The sequence below is a fragment of the Mustela nivalis genome, assembly GCF_964662115.1.
Source record: "Mustela nivalis genome assembly, chromosome: 20".
NCBI lineage: Eukaryota > Metazoa > Chordata > Mammalia > Carnivora > Mustelidae > Mustela > Mustela nivalis.
The window spans coordinates 35,779,344-35,802,122 of NC_139039.1; the positions used below are offsets into that span (position 1 = coordinate 35,779,344).

The window sequence follows — 22,779 nt, forward strand, 5'->3', positions numbered from 1 at the left end:
CTACCCATCCTTGCTCCCACCAACTGTGGTAGAGAACTTAGTTGTAAGGTTTCATGGAGGTATAAAAACATAACACTCAGCATTCACAAATCTCTTCCTTTTTATAGAAGAGGAACAAAAATAGTAATTACATTTTTTGGGCTATTTTAATTTAACGAGAAGACAACACAAATCAGTTTCCAAATATTTTTCTAATCAGATTTTATAGATTCTTTGTCTCAGTTATAAGAGTAATTAATTTGCTCAAACACCACCACCTTAAGAGAATTTGCTACTATGTACACTGTTTAGACTTTTCCTACCAGGAGAATATTATTTGTGTTTTTTCCACAACTACACACTATGAGCTACTGGCTAACACCATAGAATCCTGGCGACCAGATTAAACCCTGTGGTTGTGTGACAAGAGGCAAGTTAGTGAACCTCTCACATGAAAACATTACACATCATTATAAATGACAAAAGGACCAAGCAGCTAATGAAACAGTAGTGGCAATGAAGCTATTTCTAGGTTACACGTAAAGATGGAAAAGTTGGGACTGTCGATGGTATGGTTTTTAATAACAAAAGAAAAGGGTATAGGGAGCTTATGTCCTGAACACTTTGGAGCCAGAAAACAGAAGAGGTCTCGTCTTCCGAAAAGACTGACTTGGACTGGCAGAGTTTCAAGGCAATAATATTCGTTCCAAAATAAGCCATTCCTCTGCATTTCCAATACATTTCAGAACATAAGGAAATGCTTTATATGATTCCATAAAGTTATTTTAAAATACAAACCCATTCTGTAGATGTAATGCCTCTCTCAACGAGGCAACTTTCACAGATGACTTTTAAAAATTGAGTTGAAATTCTCACAAAGCACAAGTAATCATGTTAGAGTGTCCAGTGCGGTGGCATCTGGTCTATTCACTGTGTGTGCCACAACCACTTCTTCCTGGTTTCAAAACATCTTACTCATTCCAGGAGTGTACTCTACGCCCGCCAAGCAGCCACCCCTCAGCCCGCTGCTCCATTCCACCCCGGGCAACTGCTGCTCAGCCAGCCGTCTCCATGGACTTGTCTATTCCACATAAACCATAGGAGAGGAATTAGACAATATGCGACCTTCTCTGTCTGGTTTCTTTCTATTAGCATAATGGTTTCAAGGTCCAACCAAGTTACAATTGGAACGATGGCCAGCATGAGTGTCAAAAATGTTTGTTGAATAATAGTGATTGATACTGGGGCGCCTGGGTGGTTCAGTGGGTTAAAGCCTCTGCCTTCAGCTCAGGTCATGATCCCGGGGTTCTAGGATCGAGCCCCGCATCGGGCTCTCTGCTCAGCGGGGAGCCTGCTTCCTCCTCTCTCTCTGCCTGCTCTCTGCCTACTTGTGATCTCTGTCTGTCAAATAAATAAATAAAATCTTAAAAAAAAATAGTAACTGATACTTACTTTAATTAGATGACCTTTTAATCATTTTACATATAAGAAACTGAGGCTTAGAAAGTTTAACTGTTTTACTGGTCACACAGCCAGTGACTGTCAAGGTTAACATTAAAATCCACTCTTATCCATTAATCTTCAAAAAACGCATAAAGTGGTGTGCAGCCACAGAATAATGATATCCACATTTAAGGTACCAGACATAAAAAAAACATTCTCTAGGCTATCTCTAGAAGTAGATCCCAGAAAGAATATGGGCTGTGAATCGAGGAAAGGCTGAATTCAAATTCAAAACTTGCTCATTTTCAAGCACCGAGACCATAAGCAACTTACTGAAACTGTTCAAGTCTCCGTGTCCACAAAGGACACAAAGGGGTCTTGTACTAACAAGCTGAGAGAGCCTAGGTCAGTCTTCTTCCAGGATGGCCCCACTCCTTAAATCTTCTGTGTGACTCCCGTCTTCTGGAAGCCGTCCCATCTCCCCCTCCACATATGGCTGGCTGATCTCTAGAACCTTCCAACTCAGTGCATGGTCTTTGGGCCAGCAACCTGCACATTGCCTGGGAACTTGTAGCCAGTGAAGAAGTTTAGGACCAAGATCTACTGAGCCACAATCTGCACTTAATAAGCTCTCCGGGGGATTCACATGTGATTAAGTGTTTAAACAGCACTGCTCTGGCTGTCTCAAAATGTGGCAGGACACCAAAACCTTAATACAACCTATTTAACCAAGACAGATAAAATAAGCAATAAAGTACTAAAAATAAGTAGTTAAGAACTCTTTTTCCTTTTTAAGAGATAGTAACTGACAGAGACTAACTACCAGACCGTAAGAGGGAAAGGATACCGCACAATGATACGGACTCAACGATTCTTACTGAAACGTCCAGCTATAAGGCATATGGGCATTTATGTGAGATTTGTGCTGGTTGCAGGCTACCTAATCATTTCAGCCAGAAAAAATGAAAATGGATTATTCTTGGATTTTAGAGTGTAATGGCCCACTATTAACTACTTTTTACATATCACTAAGCGAAGACCAGGGTGACCTAGCATTTCACCAGCATACTTATATGTGAAGTCCAAACATCTTTATAAATAACACACACTCGTACTTTTCTTATCAAAATGAAAACAAAGAAATAAATATAACACATTCCAATGTAACTAAAACAAACATCAGAACATCATTTTGCCGTATGAAAACACAGTAGGAATTATTATCACCATCAATAAGCCAACTATTATGACTACTCAGAGCAATCACGGTTTCTTATTCTTTCTGTGAATTTGAGTTTAAAAGATTTTTTTTTTCTTACATGAGTGTCAGGTCACCTTATTTTCAATAAGTTTTAACAAGAAAACCATGAACTACATGGATACCTTCATAATATATAATGATGCACAATGTTTTTAACAAGACATTTGTAGTTCATCAGAGGCAAATCAAATTCTGAGGTTTCTTGAAGAAATAAGTATATTTAGTCATGTACCTACACACTTACTCCTTCCACAAGGAAGCGCTGTGTTCCAGCTCCATCCTGGGTCCTGGGCTAGGCAAGAAATGACAGGCATGGTCTCGGCCCTCAAAGAGCTTGTAATTGCTAAATAACCAGGGTCTGTTAAAGAGTTTCTGCTTTTCTGTTTGAAACTTTCTTTATTTTGCCCTAGTCCCCTGTGCCAAGGAGGTGAGGGGCTACCTTGAAGTAAGTTTTACCACTAAAATTACCATTGACAATATAACAACTGAAGCGAATGTTCTACTACAATAAAGTATACATGTCAGATCAGAAATATTGAAGGTTAAGTGGCACAGACTTGCAGCTACAAAATAAATAACTCATGCAAAAATTAATTGCTAAAAGAGAAGATCTTAAAAGTTCTCATCACATGGGGCACCTGGGTGGCTCAGTGGGTTAAAGCCTTTGCCTTTGGCTCGGGTCGTGATCCCAGAGTCCTGGGATCGAGCCCCACATCGGGCTCTCCACTCAGCAGGGAGCCTACCTCCCCTTCTCTCTCTGCCTGCCTCTCTGCCTACTTGTGATCTCTGTCAAATAAATAAATAAAATCTTTTAAAAAAAAAAGTTCTCATCACAAGAAAAAAAATTTTGTGACAGTGTGGTGACAGATGTTAGGTAGACTTCCTGTGGTGATTGCTTTGTGACGTATACAAATCTTGAATTGTTATGTTGTATGTCAGTTGCACTGCAATTAAAACCTGTGAATAACATTAAGTATTTGTATACTATTCTTTCTTGCTTTGTTATTATCTAAGAAAACCAAAATCATAAAGAATTCTATGGGGGGGTGGGGGGAGGGGGACGCCTGGCTGGCTCAGTCTGTAGAACGTGTGACTCTCAATCTCTGCACCCCAAGCTGGATGTAGATATTACTTAAGAATAAAATATTAGAAGAATTATATAAAACAAAATTCAGTGGAGAGGTGCTTCTCCATGTACTGAAGGACACTCTCCAGTGGTCAGAAGAAAAACCAACTCAAAAGAACTAAGAAATAGATCCAACACACACCGAAGTCAAGCTGTTACTTCAGTTGACAAAACCACTTTGGTTACATATTTCTCATTCTCTGGTAAAGAAAGCCTAAAAGATTTCCTGTAGAGAATTTTCCAGGGCAACACATTTTAGAAGAAATGTATTGTGTGGATCATACATAAAAAGTATCAGGTACCAAAATCTACAATGTTGCCAACTATAGTTTTGAAGAAGGTATGACAGTTGTCTAAAATCCTGTTGTCCAGGGGCGCCTGGGTGGCTCAGTGAATTAAGCAACTACCTTCAGCTCAGGCCATGATCCCAGGGTCCTGGGATGGAGCCCTGCATCAGGCTCCCTGCTCAGCCGGGGTCTGCTTCTCCCTCTCCCTCTGCCTGCTGCTCTCCCTCTTTGTACATGCTCTGCTCTCCCTCTCTCTCTAACAAATAAAAATCTTTAAAAATAAATAAATAAAAGAAAAGAAAATCCTGTTACTTCTTGTATCAGCTCTCCTCAAAACCTAGTATTATCACTAAAGCCTAATTCACAGAGATACTCAGGCAGACACAGAGTTCACGCGTGCTGTTCTTTAGAGACCTATTTTTACTGGAGTACAGAGCTTAGAAACCTGAAAGAAGGGACAGCTAACAATGTTTCTGGCATTAATGACAGATACCTAGGATTATATGTAAATGATGGATGTTCACAAAGTCCCAGAGAATCAAATCATGGTTGCACTTTTCTGATGAAAACCTAAAGTTAAGATATTCTGTGTTGTTACTGCAAATGAAAATGGTTTCACTGGGTGTCAGACTGAGCACAAGTGACAACTGAGGAACTCCACAGAAAGTTGCAGAAGTGACATGTCAAAGACGTACCTATAGGGACAGCTGGAATTTTTTCTAAAAACGAGTTTGCATTTGCGACACAACTCCACATTGACTAAGTGGAGGTCCTAGAGTCATCAGTCATAAGGCAAGAAGGAGATCATCCGAGGTTTAAAAAAATTAAGAACTGCCTCAGTAAATGTCACCACCATCTACCTGCAGGTGCTCAAGGAACAAATTTAGGGAAGAGCCATCTTGACTTCTCTGTTGATACGTGCCACATGTTACCAAATCCTGTTAGATCTTCCTAAAAAATGTACCAGTCTGATCTCTTCTCTCAACCTATCTGCCACTACGCTAGTCAAGCTCATTATAATTTCTGACCTTGATGGTCTTAACTGACTTCTTCTGGTCGCTCTTACTCTTACTGTCCTGCAATCCATTCTTTCCATAGAAGCCAGAGAGATCAAAGCCTGTCACGCTCTAGTTCAAATACTCCAGTGGCTTCCCCAACTCCTGACCGTGACCTCCACGCACCCTGGTCGCGGATAGCCTCTCCAAATACCTAACCCTGCTCTCCTCCTCACAAGTGCCTCGGGGCTTTCTCTCCCTTGCAAAGTCTCAGCTTCAAGACCCCACGCACTTGCCTTTTTTTTTTTTTTTTTGGTCATGTGTATTAATTAAATTCTGTCTCGCCCCTTTACAAAACTGAAGAACAAATTATTGATGTATAGATATGAATGCCCAAAATGATGATGGAATCTCATTCACATTGTAGTCAATGTCTTGTCCAGAGTGACTTCTCACACTCAAAAGCAGCCCTCCTTTAAACTCCACTACTAGTCATCCTAATATAGGATAATACATAATTATATTTATAATTATATATTATATATATAAATATATTTATAAATTATATATATTATATAACATATAATATATAATAGGACGGTGATGATCACAGTCCTATTCACAAATCTCCTCAAATGTTCTCAGGAAGGGCAACACTAAAGCCCTCGATTTTCCATGGGCAATGACTCCCCCATCTATCCTGAGTCTCCATGGAACCAGGAAAGCACAGTGTCTCCAATGTGGAAAAACCACGTGGCAAATCCACATCGGAGTTCATCTGAGGAACTGCCAGGAGGAAGCAAAGGGATGGCAGAGAGGACGGAGCATCCGAGTGCGACCACCTATGTCCTGGGGCGCAAGAGAGGTCCTCCCGCAGCATGCCTGAGGCTCTGCGGAGCAAGAGTCTGTGCATTTTCCAATAACTACCTCGGGGAAGGCAGCGATGCGCTACAGGCCATAGGCTTTTCCATAAACAGGATCCATTATTTTAATAATGGAAGTTTAAAAATTAGGTGTACTTTGAGATGACTACTTACAGTCACTGCCTTAGGATAATGCCTTTATCAAGACGGTTTCAAAGGTCCGCATTCAAATCAGGCAGGTTATTTTTCCTAGTATCTCCATCACTAAACACAACTGCAAAATTTGTGCACTAAACACTATTACAAAAATGCTCTGTAAGGACTCAACAGGACAGTGGGTACGAAAACTTTTTTTTAAATTTTTCTTAAGATTTTATTAATTTATTTGACAGAGAGAGAAATCACAAGTAGGCAGAAAGACAGGCAGAGAGAAAGGAGGAAGCAGACTCCCTGTTGAGCAGAGAGCCCAATGTGCAGCTTGATCCCAAGACCCTGAAATCATGACCTGAGCCCAAGGCAGAGGCTTTAACCCACTGAGCCACCCAGGCACCCCGTGAAAACATTTTTTAAAGTGGAAGTACTTTATCAAGGTATAATTATCTGTGGCACAGTAAGAAGGATTTTGGAATCAAGCCGACGTGGATTCAAAGAAACCAACAGGAGACCTTAGACAGCTTGGTATTATAAGTGTCTAGCACATGGCTACAGCCAACAGATGCAACATAAGCAAACAGCTCAAAAACCCTAGTGATAAATGTGGTACACCAAGCATACTTTGCTTAAACATTATTCTTAGAATGTGCTCAGAAGTTAAGGTTAAAAAGAGAGAATAGTTTTCAAGATGATTCTCTTTAGTCTTGAGAAGACAGCATGATCGACTACAATACTGGTGACAATCTTAGACTACCGGTCCAGTTCTGCCACTGCCCATAGTTCTAGGACAGCAACTTTGCCTTCTTCAGTAGCAAATGAGAGGTCCAGGCTGCATGAACTACAGGCTTCATTCTAGCTCCGACATTTGATTCTATGCTCATACCAGTTAAATCAGAATCACCACTTCCTGAATCCAGTGTGAGAAAGCCAAAATTGCATCCCATCATTTCAAGAAAATTAATTCATTATGAAATCATTCTTTGATTTATGACACACTTGATTATAAAGTGTTTTTTGTTCTTTTGTTAATAGTCTAAGTGTCTTGAAATTTGGCTGTGGAACTGTCCAAACTCCGTATTTGCATTACAACTGTTTAGCTTTCCAACTCTGTATCAAGCCTTGTTCCTAAGCTGTTCAGAATTAACATGTTTTGACCTGAATATAGGCTGACTCACTCCTTACTGCTATATGGTATCTTTGAAGCGGAGAAGGAGCTCTATGTAACAGGAGCCAGAAAGAAGCGGCCTCGGTCACAGGGCATTCCATTAGCTTTCACTGAACACAAAGCAGTAGAAAAGTAAAGCAGAATTGTAGATAAGTCAGGGAAGAACAGACGAACACCAAATAGGTGAAAGTTAGAAGATAAGGTCTCTAAAGAATTCAAACAGCACTAAGCGTAAACACAATTAAAAAAAAAAAAAAAAAAAAAAGCTTTGGTCCTCAGGGATCCTTCGGTCAAATCAATTTCTTTATTTTTCTGTTGTGTTACTTCCTGTCTCCCACGAATAGGAAACAGAGCAACACCCAACACGGTTTTCTATTTCTCTGTATCTGCCAGACAATTTAGTCATGAAGCAGGAAAAACACAAGTTATTCTCCCTGCTGAAAACAGCAGGGTTAACAATGAAAGTAGGAACCACTATAAACATGCACAAATTGCCAACACAGTTTTCAAAAAAAAAAAAAAAAAAAAAAAATTTTTTTTAAATAAAAATTCAAACTGAATTTGTTATAAAATCATTATATTTTTTGATATGACTAACTGGGCCACATACAACCATCTAATTTTGAAGAGCTGCTAGAAGCCTCCTTTACAAGCAATTTCCAGAGAATACCACACAAACCCTGAAATAAAAACATTCTCAGTAATGTTTTTCTTGGAGGCAAGCTCCCACAGCTAGCCAAAAGGAATATTTTAAGAATCCCCCAAATTGCATTGGGGACAAGGAAAAAGGAGGGGGACCAGAGAGAGAGAGAGAGTCATTCCTTTACACAAAGACAATGTGAAGTGTAGCATATGGACGCTTCACAACTTGGCCCTAGAAGAAACTGCACGCTGCGGAGTTCCTATCTAAAGGCACACACAAGCAGCCGATGAGCATTAAACTGTGTATTGAGCTTAGCCATTATGTCACTTGGCTTTATAAATGACAATGGCAGCTATTCTGTCTCAAAAGAGTTTATCATGCATGAGTTCAAGCCCCACGTTGGACATAGAGATTATTTAAAAAAAAAAAAAAAGTTTATCATGTTTGAGTAATTGCATTTTTTAGGCAATTAAAGGAGGGAGGCCATGCAAGAAGCAATGATCTTTTACTTAAGTGAGATAAACAGGGAAAGAAATTCAGTTCATCTCTAAACTTTTTTTTTTTCCCCTTAAGAGTGCAAGTCAGCAATAATCTATTAAAATCAATAAACACGCAACACCAGTGAGAGGAAACACTTGACAGACATCACAAGTAGACCACAAATAGACAAGCAGGCAATTTATACAGCAACAGATCTGGTCCTTTTCAGTTTCCCAAGAACTGGTACTTCTCACAAGTCATGAGATGTTTAGGCATCACTGGTAAAGCAACGTCTGAAGCGGCCTTCAGAGGAAGATACTAAAGCCAAAACTATCGCTCTCAAAATCTGAGTGATCATCTACAGCAACACTGCTCTGATGGTTTTGGAGAAGGTTAAAATATATGAAAATCAGTACTATAGTGGCTTTTACAGAAGTGGGGTTTCCAATATACCGAATTACCTCCAGATACCCCAGAGTACTCTTCTTAGGTCCCTCAAAGAACAAATGTGGGCATACTTCCCAGTGTCCACCCAGACCCCACCTGTTTCCCTCCTGTCCTCGCTGGGGGCCCCCCAGTCAGACCCCACTGACTCTCTTCGACATGCCCGCCGCACTCACGAGCCCTCCTGCTCATTCCTCAGAACTAGCAAGGACAGAACGGACGGCCCATCACAAAGTTCTCAAAGTTCCCACTTGTCCAGAGAAAAAGTATCTTTTTTAAATTGTAGGGTTAATGCAGTCTGTGGACAAAACTGGTGACAGTAGACAGTGAATGATTCTCACAGCTCTTTGGGGAAGTTGATACACTGTCATCCCTGCTGTAAAGCTAACATTTATTAAATTCTTAATTCCTGCCAGTCACTGATGTGAGCACTGTGCACGTTTAATACTTGGCTTTTACACAATCCCACGAAGGAGGCAGGGTCCTTGGCTCCAAGTCACCTACAGGGAGCCATGGCTCCGTGAGGAGGCGTTCCGCTCTCAGCATTTAGGCAGCTGAATGCAGTCTTCTCCCGTTTTATGTGGGGATGGAGGCGACCTTCCAGCCTGTGAACCCTCCAGATCTGGGGCCAGCCGTGGAGCCTGGCATTGAACTCTCCTGTACTCAGTTATTTTTCCTGTTGCTTCATGTTATCATCCTAGTAACTGTGAAAACAGCAGAAGCCTGGATCTCGTGTTCTACTATTATAGGTCTTCTACGTCAAGATAACCATGATGTAAACGTACTGCCAATGTGGACATTGTAAATGATGAAGATAATATGATAGAAATACACAGGGCCCTCCAAACGGAGCATGCATGTATTTACGTATGTGTACAGATGTGTATTTTCAGGGTAGTTATTTAGACAGTAATATCCTTTTCATTCCTATTCTCTCTGAGTAACTATTTGATTTTGGTCTTCCGAGTAGAAGCCAAGTTAAATTTATGAACCTGTCCAAAGTCTTATCTTATAAAAGAAACTGGCTTAATCAATGGTTTAGTTTGGGAAAAAAAAAATATTAAATATTCAAGCAGCTGCTTTACCACTATTTAAAATCACGATACTGATATATTCAATGTGTTATTTAAAAATATGAACTGATTGCTTTCGTGTACAAGCTCGCTAAGTGTAAAAACCTGGAGGAAGCCTCTCAGGGTTCAGCATTCCTACAGTCTCAGTCCCCTCTCTTCTCTTGTCCTAGAGGTCCACAGAGCCAGTCCTCCTCCTGTAGGCCAGCATAGATACCCACAGCATCACCCAGTGAGCATGAAGGAACAGGAACACCTTCAAAATAGTTAGAGACCTAAGGCAATCTGTTTTATACTTTTTGTAGGCATTTCTTCTTTATTTTTATTTTCTTAATGTTCTTTATTTCTCAACTGTCTTTCTTCTTGTTTACAATCCATAAAGCCAGTTCTGAAGACAAAAAGTCTTAAATAGATATATTGGCAGAGCTGGTTCCTTCCAGACACTCTAGGGGAGGATCTGGTCCAAGATTCCCTTGGCTGCTGGGAACCTTCTGCGTTCCTTGTTCATAGATTCATCACTCCAAGCTCTGCCTCTTCATACAGGCATCTACTCTAGCATCCTTCTAAGCTATCTTGAAACTTCTCCTACTGATTAAAAGTCATCAACCTGGGGTACAGTGAAGTGGATAATATGGTGCTTATGGAGTTAGTATCCTCATACTTATGGGACTCCAGAATGATGTATCCCCTAGAAGCCATCCACAGCTGAACCCCAGAATTGTGACTGTTACCTTCCATGGTGAAAGGAGCACTGCAGATGCAATGAAGTTGAGGACCTTGAGATGGGGAGCTGTGCTGGCTTATCCAGCTTGGCCCCATGAGAACACAAGCATCCTTATAAGTGAAAGACAGAGGCCAGAAATCAGAGCAGGTGTGATAAGAGAAGCAGAAGTCACTTCCTGCCAGGGGCCATAAGCCAAGGAAAGCAGGTGGCCTTTAAAGCTGGAAAAGGCAGGAAACAGACTCCCCCTAGAGATTCTGGAAGGAATGCGGCCCTGACAACACCTGGGCTTGAGCCCAGAGAAACCTATTTTGGACTCCTGACCTCCAAAAACCATTAGAGAATAAATGTGTGCTTTTTTTTTTTTTTTTAATATGTACTACTTTTAAGCCAATAAATTTATGGCAATGTGTTACAGCAGCCACATGAAATGCATACAGTACCATGGACTCCTTAGAAGAAGAAATTATTCAAGGTGGTATCACCTTGTGCTTATTTAAGAGAATTGCTTCTGGCTGACTTGGCCGAGTTTCTGGCAAGGATCCATGGGTGACATGTGGGCTCCTGGTGCTACCATCACTGGGTACCCAGCCAGGGGGAGCCACCATCCTTCGAAAAACACAGCTCAGGGCATCTTGCTCCCTGAACAGAAACTTTCTGATAGCTCATCATGACACAGGAACATTATCCAAATACTACCACGGCCAAGCTTCCCTTCACCCGCTGACTCTCTTGTCTCATCTCCTACTTTTTCTCTTGTTGAGTCCCCACTGAGGCTTCTTATTATTCCTCAAACATACTGGTCCTGCCCTTGGGATCCCGCCCTCGCTGGAGCAGTCAGTGCCTCGAAGACTGGACCTAAGAGCCGTCTGGGAACTCCAGCAGCCCAACACCTAGAGGCTGGGGTTCTATGGGAGATGGGGGTGCAGCTGGTGGAAGTGGAGCTTGGGCAGCCCTGCAAAGAGAGAAGAGGACCATCCTATCCTGCGGTCAGCTGGTCCACCAGCAGGGAGTCCACAGCGCAAGAGAGTCATCCAAGCTGTGGCAAGAATCATGGTTGTCTTTTTTTTTTAAATAAGATTTTATGTATGTGTGTATGTATGTATTTGAGAGGGAAAGGGAGAGCGAGAGAGAGTGAAAGTGGGATAAGACGGGGAGGGAGAAAAAGAGGAAAAGAAGCATAATCAGGCTCCATGCTGAGTGCAGAGCCCGAAGTGGGGCTTGATCTTTCAACCCTGAGATTGTGACCTGAGCCGAAACCAAGAGTCAGACACTTAACTGACTGAGCCACGGGGGCGTCCCTATCACAACTGCCTTTTATTACTGAGCAGTATTCCACAGTACAGAAGTTTATTTTTCCCTTTACCCACCAAGGGACATGTGTGCTGTTGTCAGGTTTTGCTGATTATAAGCAAAGCTGCTACAAATACTCATGATATTCATGTACAGGTTTTTGTATGAACGTGAGCTTTCACGTCTCTAGGGCAAACACCTAGGAGCTGGGTTGCTCAGTGACGCAGTGAGGATACATTTCACATCACATAAAACTTCCCAGCCATGATTTGGAACCACCTCCCATCCTCACCAGCTGTGTACGATGTTCTCCCTCTTTTCTAGAGGATTATCGCTGTGCTTTATGATCCAGCCACCCTGTTAAGTATGTGGCAGTATCTCACCGTGGTTGTAAATCATATTTCTCTAATGATGTTGAGCATTTTTCATCTGCGTATCTTTGACAGGGTGTTCAAAAAAATGCTTTGGGCTATTTTTTGTTTGGATTGTTTCTTATTTTTTTTAATTTTTTGCGGGGGGGGGTTGTTTCTTATTTTTGAGTTTTGAGAGTTCTTTATATATTTTGGATTTAAGTCTTTTGTCAGATGAGCTATGCAAATGCTTAGAATGTGTTTCATGGAGTGTAAGTTTTTACACTTGACAAAGTGTCATTTATCACTTCTCATTTTACATATCATGCTTCACATGATCTAAGAGCTCTGGGGGCACCTGGGGGGGGCTCAGTCAGCTCAGCATCTGACTCTGGCTCAGATCACGGGCTCAGCATCCTGGGATCAAGCCCTGTGTCAGGCTCTGTGCTCAGTGGGGGGTCGGATTCTCCCTCTCCTTCTGTACATCCCTAATCACATTCGCTCTCTCTCCCTCTCTCAAATAAATAAATTCAAAAAAAAAAAGAACTCTCCACCTAAACCTGGGTCATATCCTATGTACTTTTTAGAGTTTTATAGTCTACATTGTAGTCTGATCCATTTGGGGGTAATCTTTGTATACAGTGTGAGGCACAGATCCAGTTTTGGTCTGCAGATGTCTAGCACCGTTTTTTGTTTTTTTTTTTTTAAGATTTTATTTATTTATTTGACAGAGGGAGATCACAAGTAGGCAGAGAGGCAGGCAGAGAGAGAGGAGGAAGCAGGCTCCCTGCTGAGCAGAGAGCCCAATGCGGGGCTCAATCCCAGGACCCTGGAATCATGACCTGAGCCGAAGGCAGCGGCTTTATTTAACCCACTGAGCCACCCAGGCACCCCATATCTAGCACCTTTTACTGAAAAGACTCACCTTCCTCCAATGAATTGACTTTGGTTCCTGGTCAAAAACCAGTGGGCCATATTTGTGGGTCTATTTCTGGACTCTATATTCTGTTTCATTATGTCTGTCTTTTCCCAGACACTCAATTGCCTTGATTACAGAGACTTTAAAGGATGTCTTAAAAATCAGATCGCATTAGTCCTCTTTGTACCTCTCTTTCAAAATTGTTTTAACTATGCTAGTTCCTCTCTCTCTCTCTCTCTCTCTCTCTATATATATATATATATGTGTGTGTGTGTGTGTGTGTGTATATGTATATATGTACATAGTTATATACATATACAAGTATATGTATACAGTTTAGAATCAGCTTATCTATATCTTCAAAGAACTCTGCTGAGGTTTTAATTGGGAATGTATTGAATCTATAGATTGTTTTAGGGAAGACTGACATTTTAACTCTATTGAGTCCTCCAATCCATGAACATAGTATGCTTCTCCATTTACTCTTTAATTTTTTTAACCAATGTTTTATAGTTTTCAGCATACAAATTCTGCACATATTTTTATGTCAGATTTACACTTGAGTATTTCAGTGTCAACCCTGTTTTATTATATCCTTGTATCTTGGCAATTTGTTCTAAGAGCTTTTTTGTAGATTTCTTGTGATTGTCTACATGGAAGATCATGGAGTCTGTGAAGAGCCATACTACCATTTCTTCCTCTCTAACCTAAATGTCTTTAATTTCATTTTCTCACCTTATTGTAGTTGTACTTCATTTATTTACTCATGTGACAAGTGGCCCAGGTTCTGCCTCAGCACTGGAAGTTCACCAAATATGTTCCACTTCCTGCCTTTCTCATGTGTAGTGGTTAATCCCACATATAGTTACCATATGCTAAATTTGCATCTGGCTCTGTTTCTATGTATGATCAGTGGGAGAATATTGGCAGTACACTGAGCAGAAACCAGGATGCATCCAGGGAGTTGGTCTTTACACATGGCAACAGTAAATACTGATTCTCATGTCTGACCTCTCTGCTCAACGTCCCAGAAGAATAGATTGGGTACAGAATCAAGCACAGATGTATATCCTCCTAAATGATAAAGAACATTTTTCCCTCTGAGACATGAGGGAAGGAAGAGCTGACTGATAAAGACCCAGAAAGACTGTGAATTGGAGAGAAGGAATACAGGGTATTCATTCATGGAGTTAGAGATCATATTTCTTACAAATAAATGGGAATCAGTACAAATATACAATTAGGTAAGGTAGTCCCCAGTTGCTACCAATGCAAATAGTACTTTTGGGGGGGGAATTTAAAACTTTTCCACTTCATGACTTTAAGCACAAACATCTCATACCAGAGAGCTGCGGGGTTAAGTCATGACACAGGAAAAAGATCACAACCATTCTTAAAAATGCATCTGTAGTTTGTTTGCATATTATAATCCTACTGGCTTAAATTAACACAGTATTAATATAATACATTCTTAGGGGGAGGAGGAAGAAGGGGAGGGTGGATATGTGGAATATTCAGTATAGTAACACAAGTAAGAAATGACAGTACTTTCATCAGACAGCAATGCTTTGGAGGGACCATAGGTTGAGGATCAAAGTAAAAATAGAAAGAGTAACAAACAATCTTAATTTCTATGAATAGTGAAAACAATGATTTTTTTTTTTAAAAAACTACCTTTAATGCGCAGAAATAAGGGCAAGCAATGTTACAGATAGATATGCGTAAGATAAAACATATCCAAATGGGATTAAATGAACATGTTTCATCCTAAGTAAATCCATCTGTAAAAACAATCACTGAATTCTTTTGGCTTTTTAAACCATCACTAACATAGGTCACATTATTTCTTGGTCAAACACAGAAGAAAGTTCATTTGACTGTGAGAACACGCATTTTGTGTTTTCATTCCAAGCCTGTTCTAATCTTATTTCTGCCAGTGGCTGAGCTCTGTATCCAGAAGGCCACTCTTCTGCTTTCGGTCCTCACCACACTCCCATTCCCAAGGGATCAGCAGTGGCTGGAGGTGCTGGGCCAAAGGGAGAAGAGTTCAAGGAGAGAACAGCAACAGGATTCACCGCTCACAGGAAAGTGTGCAAAGTCACACGAGTGCAAATCAAGTGATCTAGTGTCACTGCCTCAGATGACCACATCTAGCTTCTGTTTTTATATATGTACTTGCAACAACTGCTTACACAACGGCTTACCCATTCATAAGAGAGAATCCAGCAGCCACGTGCGATTCCCAGCAGCACATTCAGAGTACGCAGAGGATTCCCGGCGAGCACATGAGTGGTCGTGTCACACACTTCCCGGGCAAATGAAAAGCCCTTCAACTTATTCACAACCTGGATGACAATGTTCTGCTTTCTGACAAATAGGAGGGGAAAAAATCAACAGATTACTATGTTTCCTACATATGAACATCAAGGTGGTTATACTGAATAACATTTTTTTTTTCAATAGAAAGCTAAAATTCGACGTTGATCTCAGCTACAGAGCTCACATTTTAATTTATTTATAATCAATGCCTTAAAGTATGGGGAAAGAAAAAAAACTTCAGTTCTCAGCTCCAACTGTCTATTTTAACAACTGACAAAGCTGGGCCACCTGGGTGGCTCCGTGGGTTAAGCCTCTGCTTTCGGCTCAGGTCATGATCTCAGGGTCCTGGAATGGAGCCCCGCATCGGGCTCTCTGCTCAGCTTTCCCCTTTCTCTCTGCCTGCTGCTCTGCCTACTTGTGATCTCTCTCTCTCTGTCAAATAAATAAATACAATTTTTTAAAAAATAAATACAATCTTAAAAAAAAAAAAACCTGACAAAGCTGCCCCAGGCTTAAGTGGCTTCACCACCACGGGTGGGAACACAGCCAGCATCAGGGATGGTCCCGGCTCTTCCCACCACTGTTACTTCTCAGAGAGATCTGAACCAGCCTGTGCAGTCAGGACCAAGCTTATTACTTGCTTATTTTATGGGAAGTATAACATTTATTTGAATTCACACGTACAGTTTTTTCTAGTAAGAGCCGGGAAAAGGCCCTTTTCATTACATTATCAGCTCAAGCCTTGGGGCTAATTTGGCAGAGGCTCCTTATTTTTGCAAAACCCGTCATTGTTTGTCTTCTGGTCTGCCATTCCATTAGTGCCTTAAGTACCGTTTAAGAAATATATATCCTTCCCATCTAACCTCCTCACCAAATTGTTCACCATTTTTCCTCTCCTCCTTTTACAATGACCTTACTAAAGCCCTGGGTTTGGACACGTTACACTTCCCTCTCCCTCCCAGCAATTTTGGAAATCCCCAGTGAAATATAAATGACATGAAGGGCTTTCTAAGTCACTGTAACCTACATGGTGAGTTAAGAGATACATTTTTCTTCTCCCTAAAAATTATTATGAAGAAAAAGAGGTTTTTCTTGCCCTGCAATGACCACCTCTAACAATGCCCCACGGGCTTCACAGTCCTTCCCAGTTTTATCTCTACCATCTCGGGCAAGTCAATCTCAAGACCTATTTCCTTACAAGTGAAATGAAAGGGTGGTTCTGAATTATATTCTAAATTCTAAGAGATTCCCTATGGTAAAAAAAAGACAGATGGGGTAAGTCCCCAGTCCTATCACCACTTCAACCAGAGAATCAGTGCTTATTGGGGTGATGGAAAATATTAAATTCAGGGGAAACGCAAAGAAAACAAAAGCATAAGGCAGTGAAAAGCTCTAACCATATGCTCACCAGAACTCTTCATTTCCACATATCGATGATTTTCCTATTCTATGTCTGGCAGCTGCCTGCTATTTGTTAGATGTGTTAATCAACCACAAGTGTCTCTTCGAGACACAGCTAATCAATGTGGCATCAGAACGTCTAGGTCTTTTGTTAAGTCCAGATAAGAAGTATAAAGGGGGGGGGGGTGGGAAGCGGATAAAAAGAGAATATGGCCTAAATGAAAAGTTTGATCTTCACAAAACTTTGATGGAGAAAATAACTATTTACTAATGTGCTTTATATTGGGGGCAAAAATATAGATTTTAAAAATATCACACCGACCACACTCAATTTTGGCTTCCATATTAGATGATTTAGAATGTTCAGTATATTTCATAAGAGATCAGCAAAAATCGTGAGTGTGCCCCTTTTACAATAGCTAATGTATGGTGTTTGAACTATTGGTCCTTTTGCTTTCATATGCCATGGGTAGGAAAAGGATCCTACAACATCAAGTATTACAAGCATGCACTTTTTTACTGGCTATTTTTCACTGAAGTGTCCCAATGTTTTGACGAATGCCTTAAAACCTTAAAACGTATGATTGATATAAAAAAACAAAACAAAACATGGTTTTCCCCTTTAGACAGGAATTCAAAAATCTGTTACAAAGAATATGGTGCTGTATTTTTGTTGGATGTGCTATATATTGTGTTAAATGTTTAAGGAAGATGATAAGAGCGTGCCAGCAAGCTATTAACTCTTTCCCAAAATGTGCGGATAATGACTTTAATAGCGTTGTAAAGAGTGTCCTAGCAAAGTGTTCCTTTAAGAACTTTGAGGGAATCGGCCAGTGGTGCTCCATTTACTGGACTTTCATGGGGCAGAAGTGGTGGACACACAGAGACAGGACATATGAAACAAACACGAGGAAGAGAAAAACACCAGAATCCCTCCTAATGCTGCGTAAACAACTCACGAAGTCTTCAGCGCTAACCTGCTCAAAGGCTTCTAACCACCTTTTTTTACTTCCAGGGTTCTTCTAACTCCAACACCAACTGTACAGAGTAACAGCAAAACGGCACAAAGCTATGGGCTGCCTTAAACGCGCAGCATCACAGTATATGAAAGAAAAATCTAAAATTTTTACATTGAGTAGAAAGTTATCAAAACAAGGAGTACTTACTCAGATGGCATGCTTGTCATGACTAATGTTCTTGTTGGCTAGAGATTTCAAAAGAGAAGGAACAAAAAACAGTCAGAAGTATAAAAAACATTTTTTCCCACAGAAATTAACTTTAATACATTTTTTAAAAAGTTACATCACTTAAAAAATAAACATTTAAGCATATATCAAAGTAAAAAAACTTTATATTCCTGGAAAAACAAAACAAAACAAAACAGCCTGAGAGATACAAATTCAGATACTACCCCAAACCAATCCAAAATAATTCCCGAACATGAGGTAGAGGAGTGGGGCGGGGGCGGGGGTAGAAATACTTCCCCCCAGAAGTCCATTCTCTTAGTTAGCTAGTGGACCTCTAAATGTGCCATCCTGCTTAGGTATCAGCAAGGAAGAAGAGGGTAAGAAGGCATTTTTTTCAGGCTAAAGCGCTATTTTCCAGTTTCTATACAACTCTAGCCCTGCCTCAGTCAGACATACACAATACTGCTCGTGGTCCTGGTGCCTGGGTCCCTCAAATGCTTTAACCTCTCACACCCAGAAGTTCAGATAATGGGACTGCTTATTCATGAGTTAGCATCTGCTATCAATTGGAACTGTAAAGTTCCTTTTTTTAAAGTAAATTTTTAAATACTTTTTTTTACTTACATAGACACATACTGATGGCATAAAAACATATATGTTAAATGCTTTGGAAATACGTCATTAGAAATATAAAGTCCCCTATAATTCTACCATCCAGAAAAGATTATTGTCCAATAATTTAGCTTATATCCTGCCAAATGTTCCTTCCATGGTAGGATGTGTGTGTGTGTGTATATACATATATATATATATACATATATATATAATTAAAATAAAATGGACTCACACTATCCACACATTTTTGTAAATGAGATGAAACACTTTGAATGCAACCAACTGTGCAGTGAGACCATGGCTAACCATCGCACACTTAGTGTGTCTTGAAGGACCACGCACATAAATGAGAAGAAGGAACAAAAGGCATTTAAAGGACTGGTGTGGACACACACGGAGGAGTCAAAGGAGCCTGTGCGCTGTACGGGTATATCTGGGGAAAGTGGAGGAAGGAGCATGAAGAGATAATATGAATCAAAAAGATATTCAGGGGCGCCTGGGTGGCTCAGCTGGTTAAGCCACTGCCTTCTGCTCAGGTCATGATCCCAGAGTCCTGGGATTGAGTCCCACATCAGGCTCCTTGCTCAGCAGAGAGCCTGCTTCTGCCTCTGCCTGCCACTCTGCCTGCTTGTGCTCTCTCTCTCTCTCTGACAAATAAATAAATAAAATCTTAAAAAAAAAAAAAAAAAAGATTTCCCCCCAAAAAAGATACTCGAAGAAGTGTCAGATGTGGTAACTCGGAGGATCACTGACCTCTTGTGTTAGCCCTCATTTGCTTTGGATACAAAGCAAACAACTACAGCACAGCTTTGTGGGCTGAGTCGGAAGACAAGGCCTTATGTAGGAGTCTATAATCACCAAGGGAGATTCCAGTGGAACCTGATCGTGATCCTCAATGTTATCCTTGAAGGAAAGCTATGCAGGCCCAGGAATGTAATGAGCCCCAAATAAAGTCCAACAGGCACTCCTTCCACGACACCCGCTTTCTTCTGTAGAACCACCCAAGAGATGCCAGTGGAATGTCATCTGTGGAAAGTCACCCAAGGAGGGAAGGGGAATGGACAAGGAAACCTCCTGATTTCTCCAATGCGAGGCTTTCTCCCCAGGGCTTCGTCCTTCTTCACCTGCACCCGTCTCTCCAGGTGATCCTTCACACAGCCTCGTGGATTTACAGGCCAGCCATGTGCTGACAGTTCCCAATTTCATATCTCTAGCATAAACCTATTTCCTGACATCCAGACTCAAATATTCTACTGACTACACAATAAGGAGAACCATCTAGAGGTCTAATAAGGATCTTGAATTTGACACGTCCAAAACTGAGATACTGCCCCAGTCAGGGAATTAGGCAAGAAAAATGGAATAAAATAAAAGACACCCAAACTGAAAAAGAAGTAAAGCTATCTCTACTCATAAATGAGATGATCTTATATGCAGAAAACTCTAAAGAACCCAGAAAAACAGTTAGAACTCATAAATGAATCCAGCAAAGTCACAAGATAAAAAATCGGTGTGCAAAAATCAATTGTATTTCAATACATGAATAATGATCAGAAAAGGAAATAAAGAAATAATTTCATTTATATTAGTGTCCAAAAAAATAAAATACTTGGGAATAAAGTTAATAAAAAAGATGCAAAACACCAATTGCTGACAATTTTTTTAAAAATGATGAAAGAAATTTGAAAAGACCTAAACACATGTAAAGACATCCTGCATTCATGCACTGGAGAATTTAATATCATAAAATGACAAGACTATCTAAAGTACCTTTAATGCAATCTCTATCAAAATCCCAATGGTGAGTTTTGTAGAAATGGAAAACCACATCCCAAATTTATATGGAATTCCAAGAAAACCCAAAATAGCCAAAATAATCTGGAAGAAAAAACACAAAGCTGGAGGTCTGATACTTCCCAATTTCAGAACTTACTACAAAACTATAGTAATCAACACTGTACGAGGTCAGCATAAGAACAGAAATTAATATAGAGTTGAGAGCCCAGAAATACTCTCACATCTAAGGTCAACTGATTTTTGAGCAGGGTGGGTGCCAAGACCATTCACATGTAAAGAATAGTGTCTTCAACAAATGGTGCTGGCAGAACTAGATACCCACAGACAAAAATGATATTGGACCTCTACTTTATAGCACATACAAAAATTAATACAAAGTGGATCAAAGAACTAAATTTAAGAGCTAAAGCTACAGAACTCTCAGAAGAAAACAAAAGGGAAAATCTTCGTGACCCTGGATTTGGCAATAGTTCCTTAAATAGGACACCAAAAGCACAGGCAAAAAGAAAACAAATAAATAAATAAATTGGAATTCATCAAAGTTAAAAACTTTGATGCATGAAAAAATACTATCAAGAGAATGAAAAAGATAACCACAGAATAGGAGAAAATTATTTGCGAATCATATATCTGAGAAGCATTTAATATCCGTAATACATAAAGAATGTCTACGACTTAACAACAAGAGAAGGACAAACAACTCGTTTTTAAAATGGGCAGGGGTGCCTGGGTGACTCAGTCAGTTAAGTGTCTGACTCAGGTTGTGATCTCAGAGTCCTGGGACTGAGCCCCGCACCAGCCTCCACACTCAGCAGAGTCTGCTTGGGCTTTTCTCCCTCTACCCCTCCTGCCTGTGCTCTCGCACTCTCTGTCCCTCTAAAATAAATAAGTAAACAAATCTTTTTTAGAAATGGGCAAACAGGGGTGCCTGGGTGGCTCAGTGGGTTAGGCCTCTGCCTTCAGCTCAGGTCATGATCTCAAGATCCTGGGATCGAGCCCTGCATCGGGCTCTCTGCTTGGCGGGGAGCGTACCTCTCCCTCTCTCTCTGCCTGCCTCCCTGCCTGCTTGTGATCTGTCAAATAAATAAATAAATCTTTAAAAATGGGCAAATAATTTGAATAGACATTCCTTCCAAAGAAGAAAAGCAAATGGACAATGAGCACATGAAAACATGCTCAACATCACTAGATAGGGAAATCCAATACAAAACCTCCATGAGATACACACCCCTTCACACCTGCTAGGCTGGCTATAATCAAAAACGTGAAAAATAATCAATGTTGATTTTTAAATATGATGCCAGTACAGTTTGGTCGTTCCTCAAAAAGTTAAACCAAAAACCCACATAGTCAAAACACTTACTCCAAGGTATATACCAAAAAGGATTGAAAACAAGGACTCAAATACTTGTGTGAGAATTTTCATCACAGCATTATTCACAAGAGCCAAAGGGTGGAAACTGCCTACGTGTCCAACAATAAATGAATGGATATGATTAATCTGGTGTTTACGAGCAATACAATATTATTATTCAGCCATAAAAAGTAGGGAGGCTGTAATACACAACATGTATGACTCTGGAAACAGTGTGTGTGTGAAAAAAAGCCAGACATACAAGACAAATATTGTATGACTCTACTTACATGAAATATCTAGAATAGGTAAATTCACAGAGGCAGAAAACAGAACAGACTCCCGGGGGGCAGGGGTGGGGTGGGAAATGGGGAGCTGTTGCTTAATGAGTTCCAAGTTTTACTCTGGAGTGAAGAAAATTTTCTGGAAACAGACGGTGACGATGACCGCATCAAGTGAACACTGCCACTGAACCATATACTTAAAAACTGTTAAAACAGCAAATGCTATATTGTATGCTTTTTATCACAATAAAACAATTACACTACAATCTTCACTCCCCAGCCCACTCCTTCCAAGCCTCACTGGCTTAGTGGCAAGCCCACTCCTGCATGGGTTAAAAGCATTTTCAACATCATTCTCGTCATTATTTTCTCAAACCCCACACCCAATCCATCAGCTCATCCTGTCAACTCAACCTTGCAGATGTATCTAGACTCTGACCACTTCTCATCAACTCCACTGGTGATATGCAAGCATCTCACGTGAGTCACTGTCAAAGCCACTTAATTCTTCTCCCTGCTAAACTCCCTGAGACTTCAATCATTGCTCAACACAGAGCCAGAGCCACGCTGTGGAAACACACATCAGATCACGTCACCCTTATTCTCACAGCCTTTGGTGGCTTCACGTCT

The 22,779-nt window shown here is 40.5% G+C and overlaps 1 protein-coding gene across 1 annotated transcript in view; it reads right to left on the minus strand.

Annotated features, from left to right (window-relative positions):
• MCPH1 (microcephalin 1) overlaps positions 1-22,779 on the minus strand; it is a gene marked incomplete at its 5' end in the record, with an annotated part of 247,131 nt that overhangs the window by 138,448 nt on the left and 85,904 nt on the right. The window contains 2 exons of the mRNA XM_082715851.1: positions 15,397-15,559; positions 18,079-18,116. Of these exons, the coding sequence (XP_082571977.1) occupies positions 15,397-15,559; positions 18,079-18,116 (201 nt within the window). The remainder of the gene's footprint in view (positions 1-15,396; positions 15,560-18,078; positions 18,117-22,779) is intronic.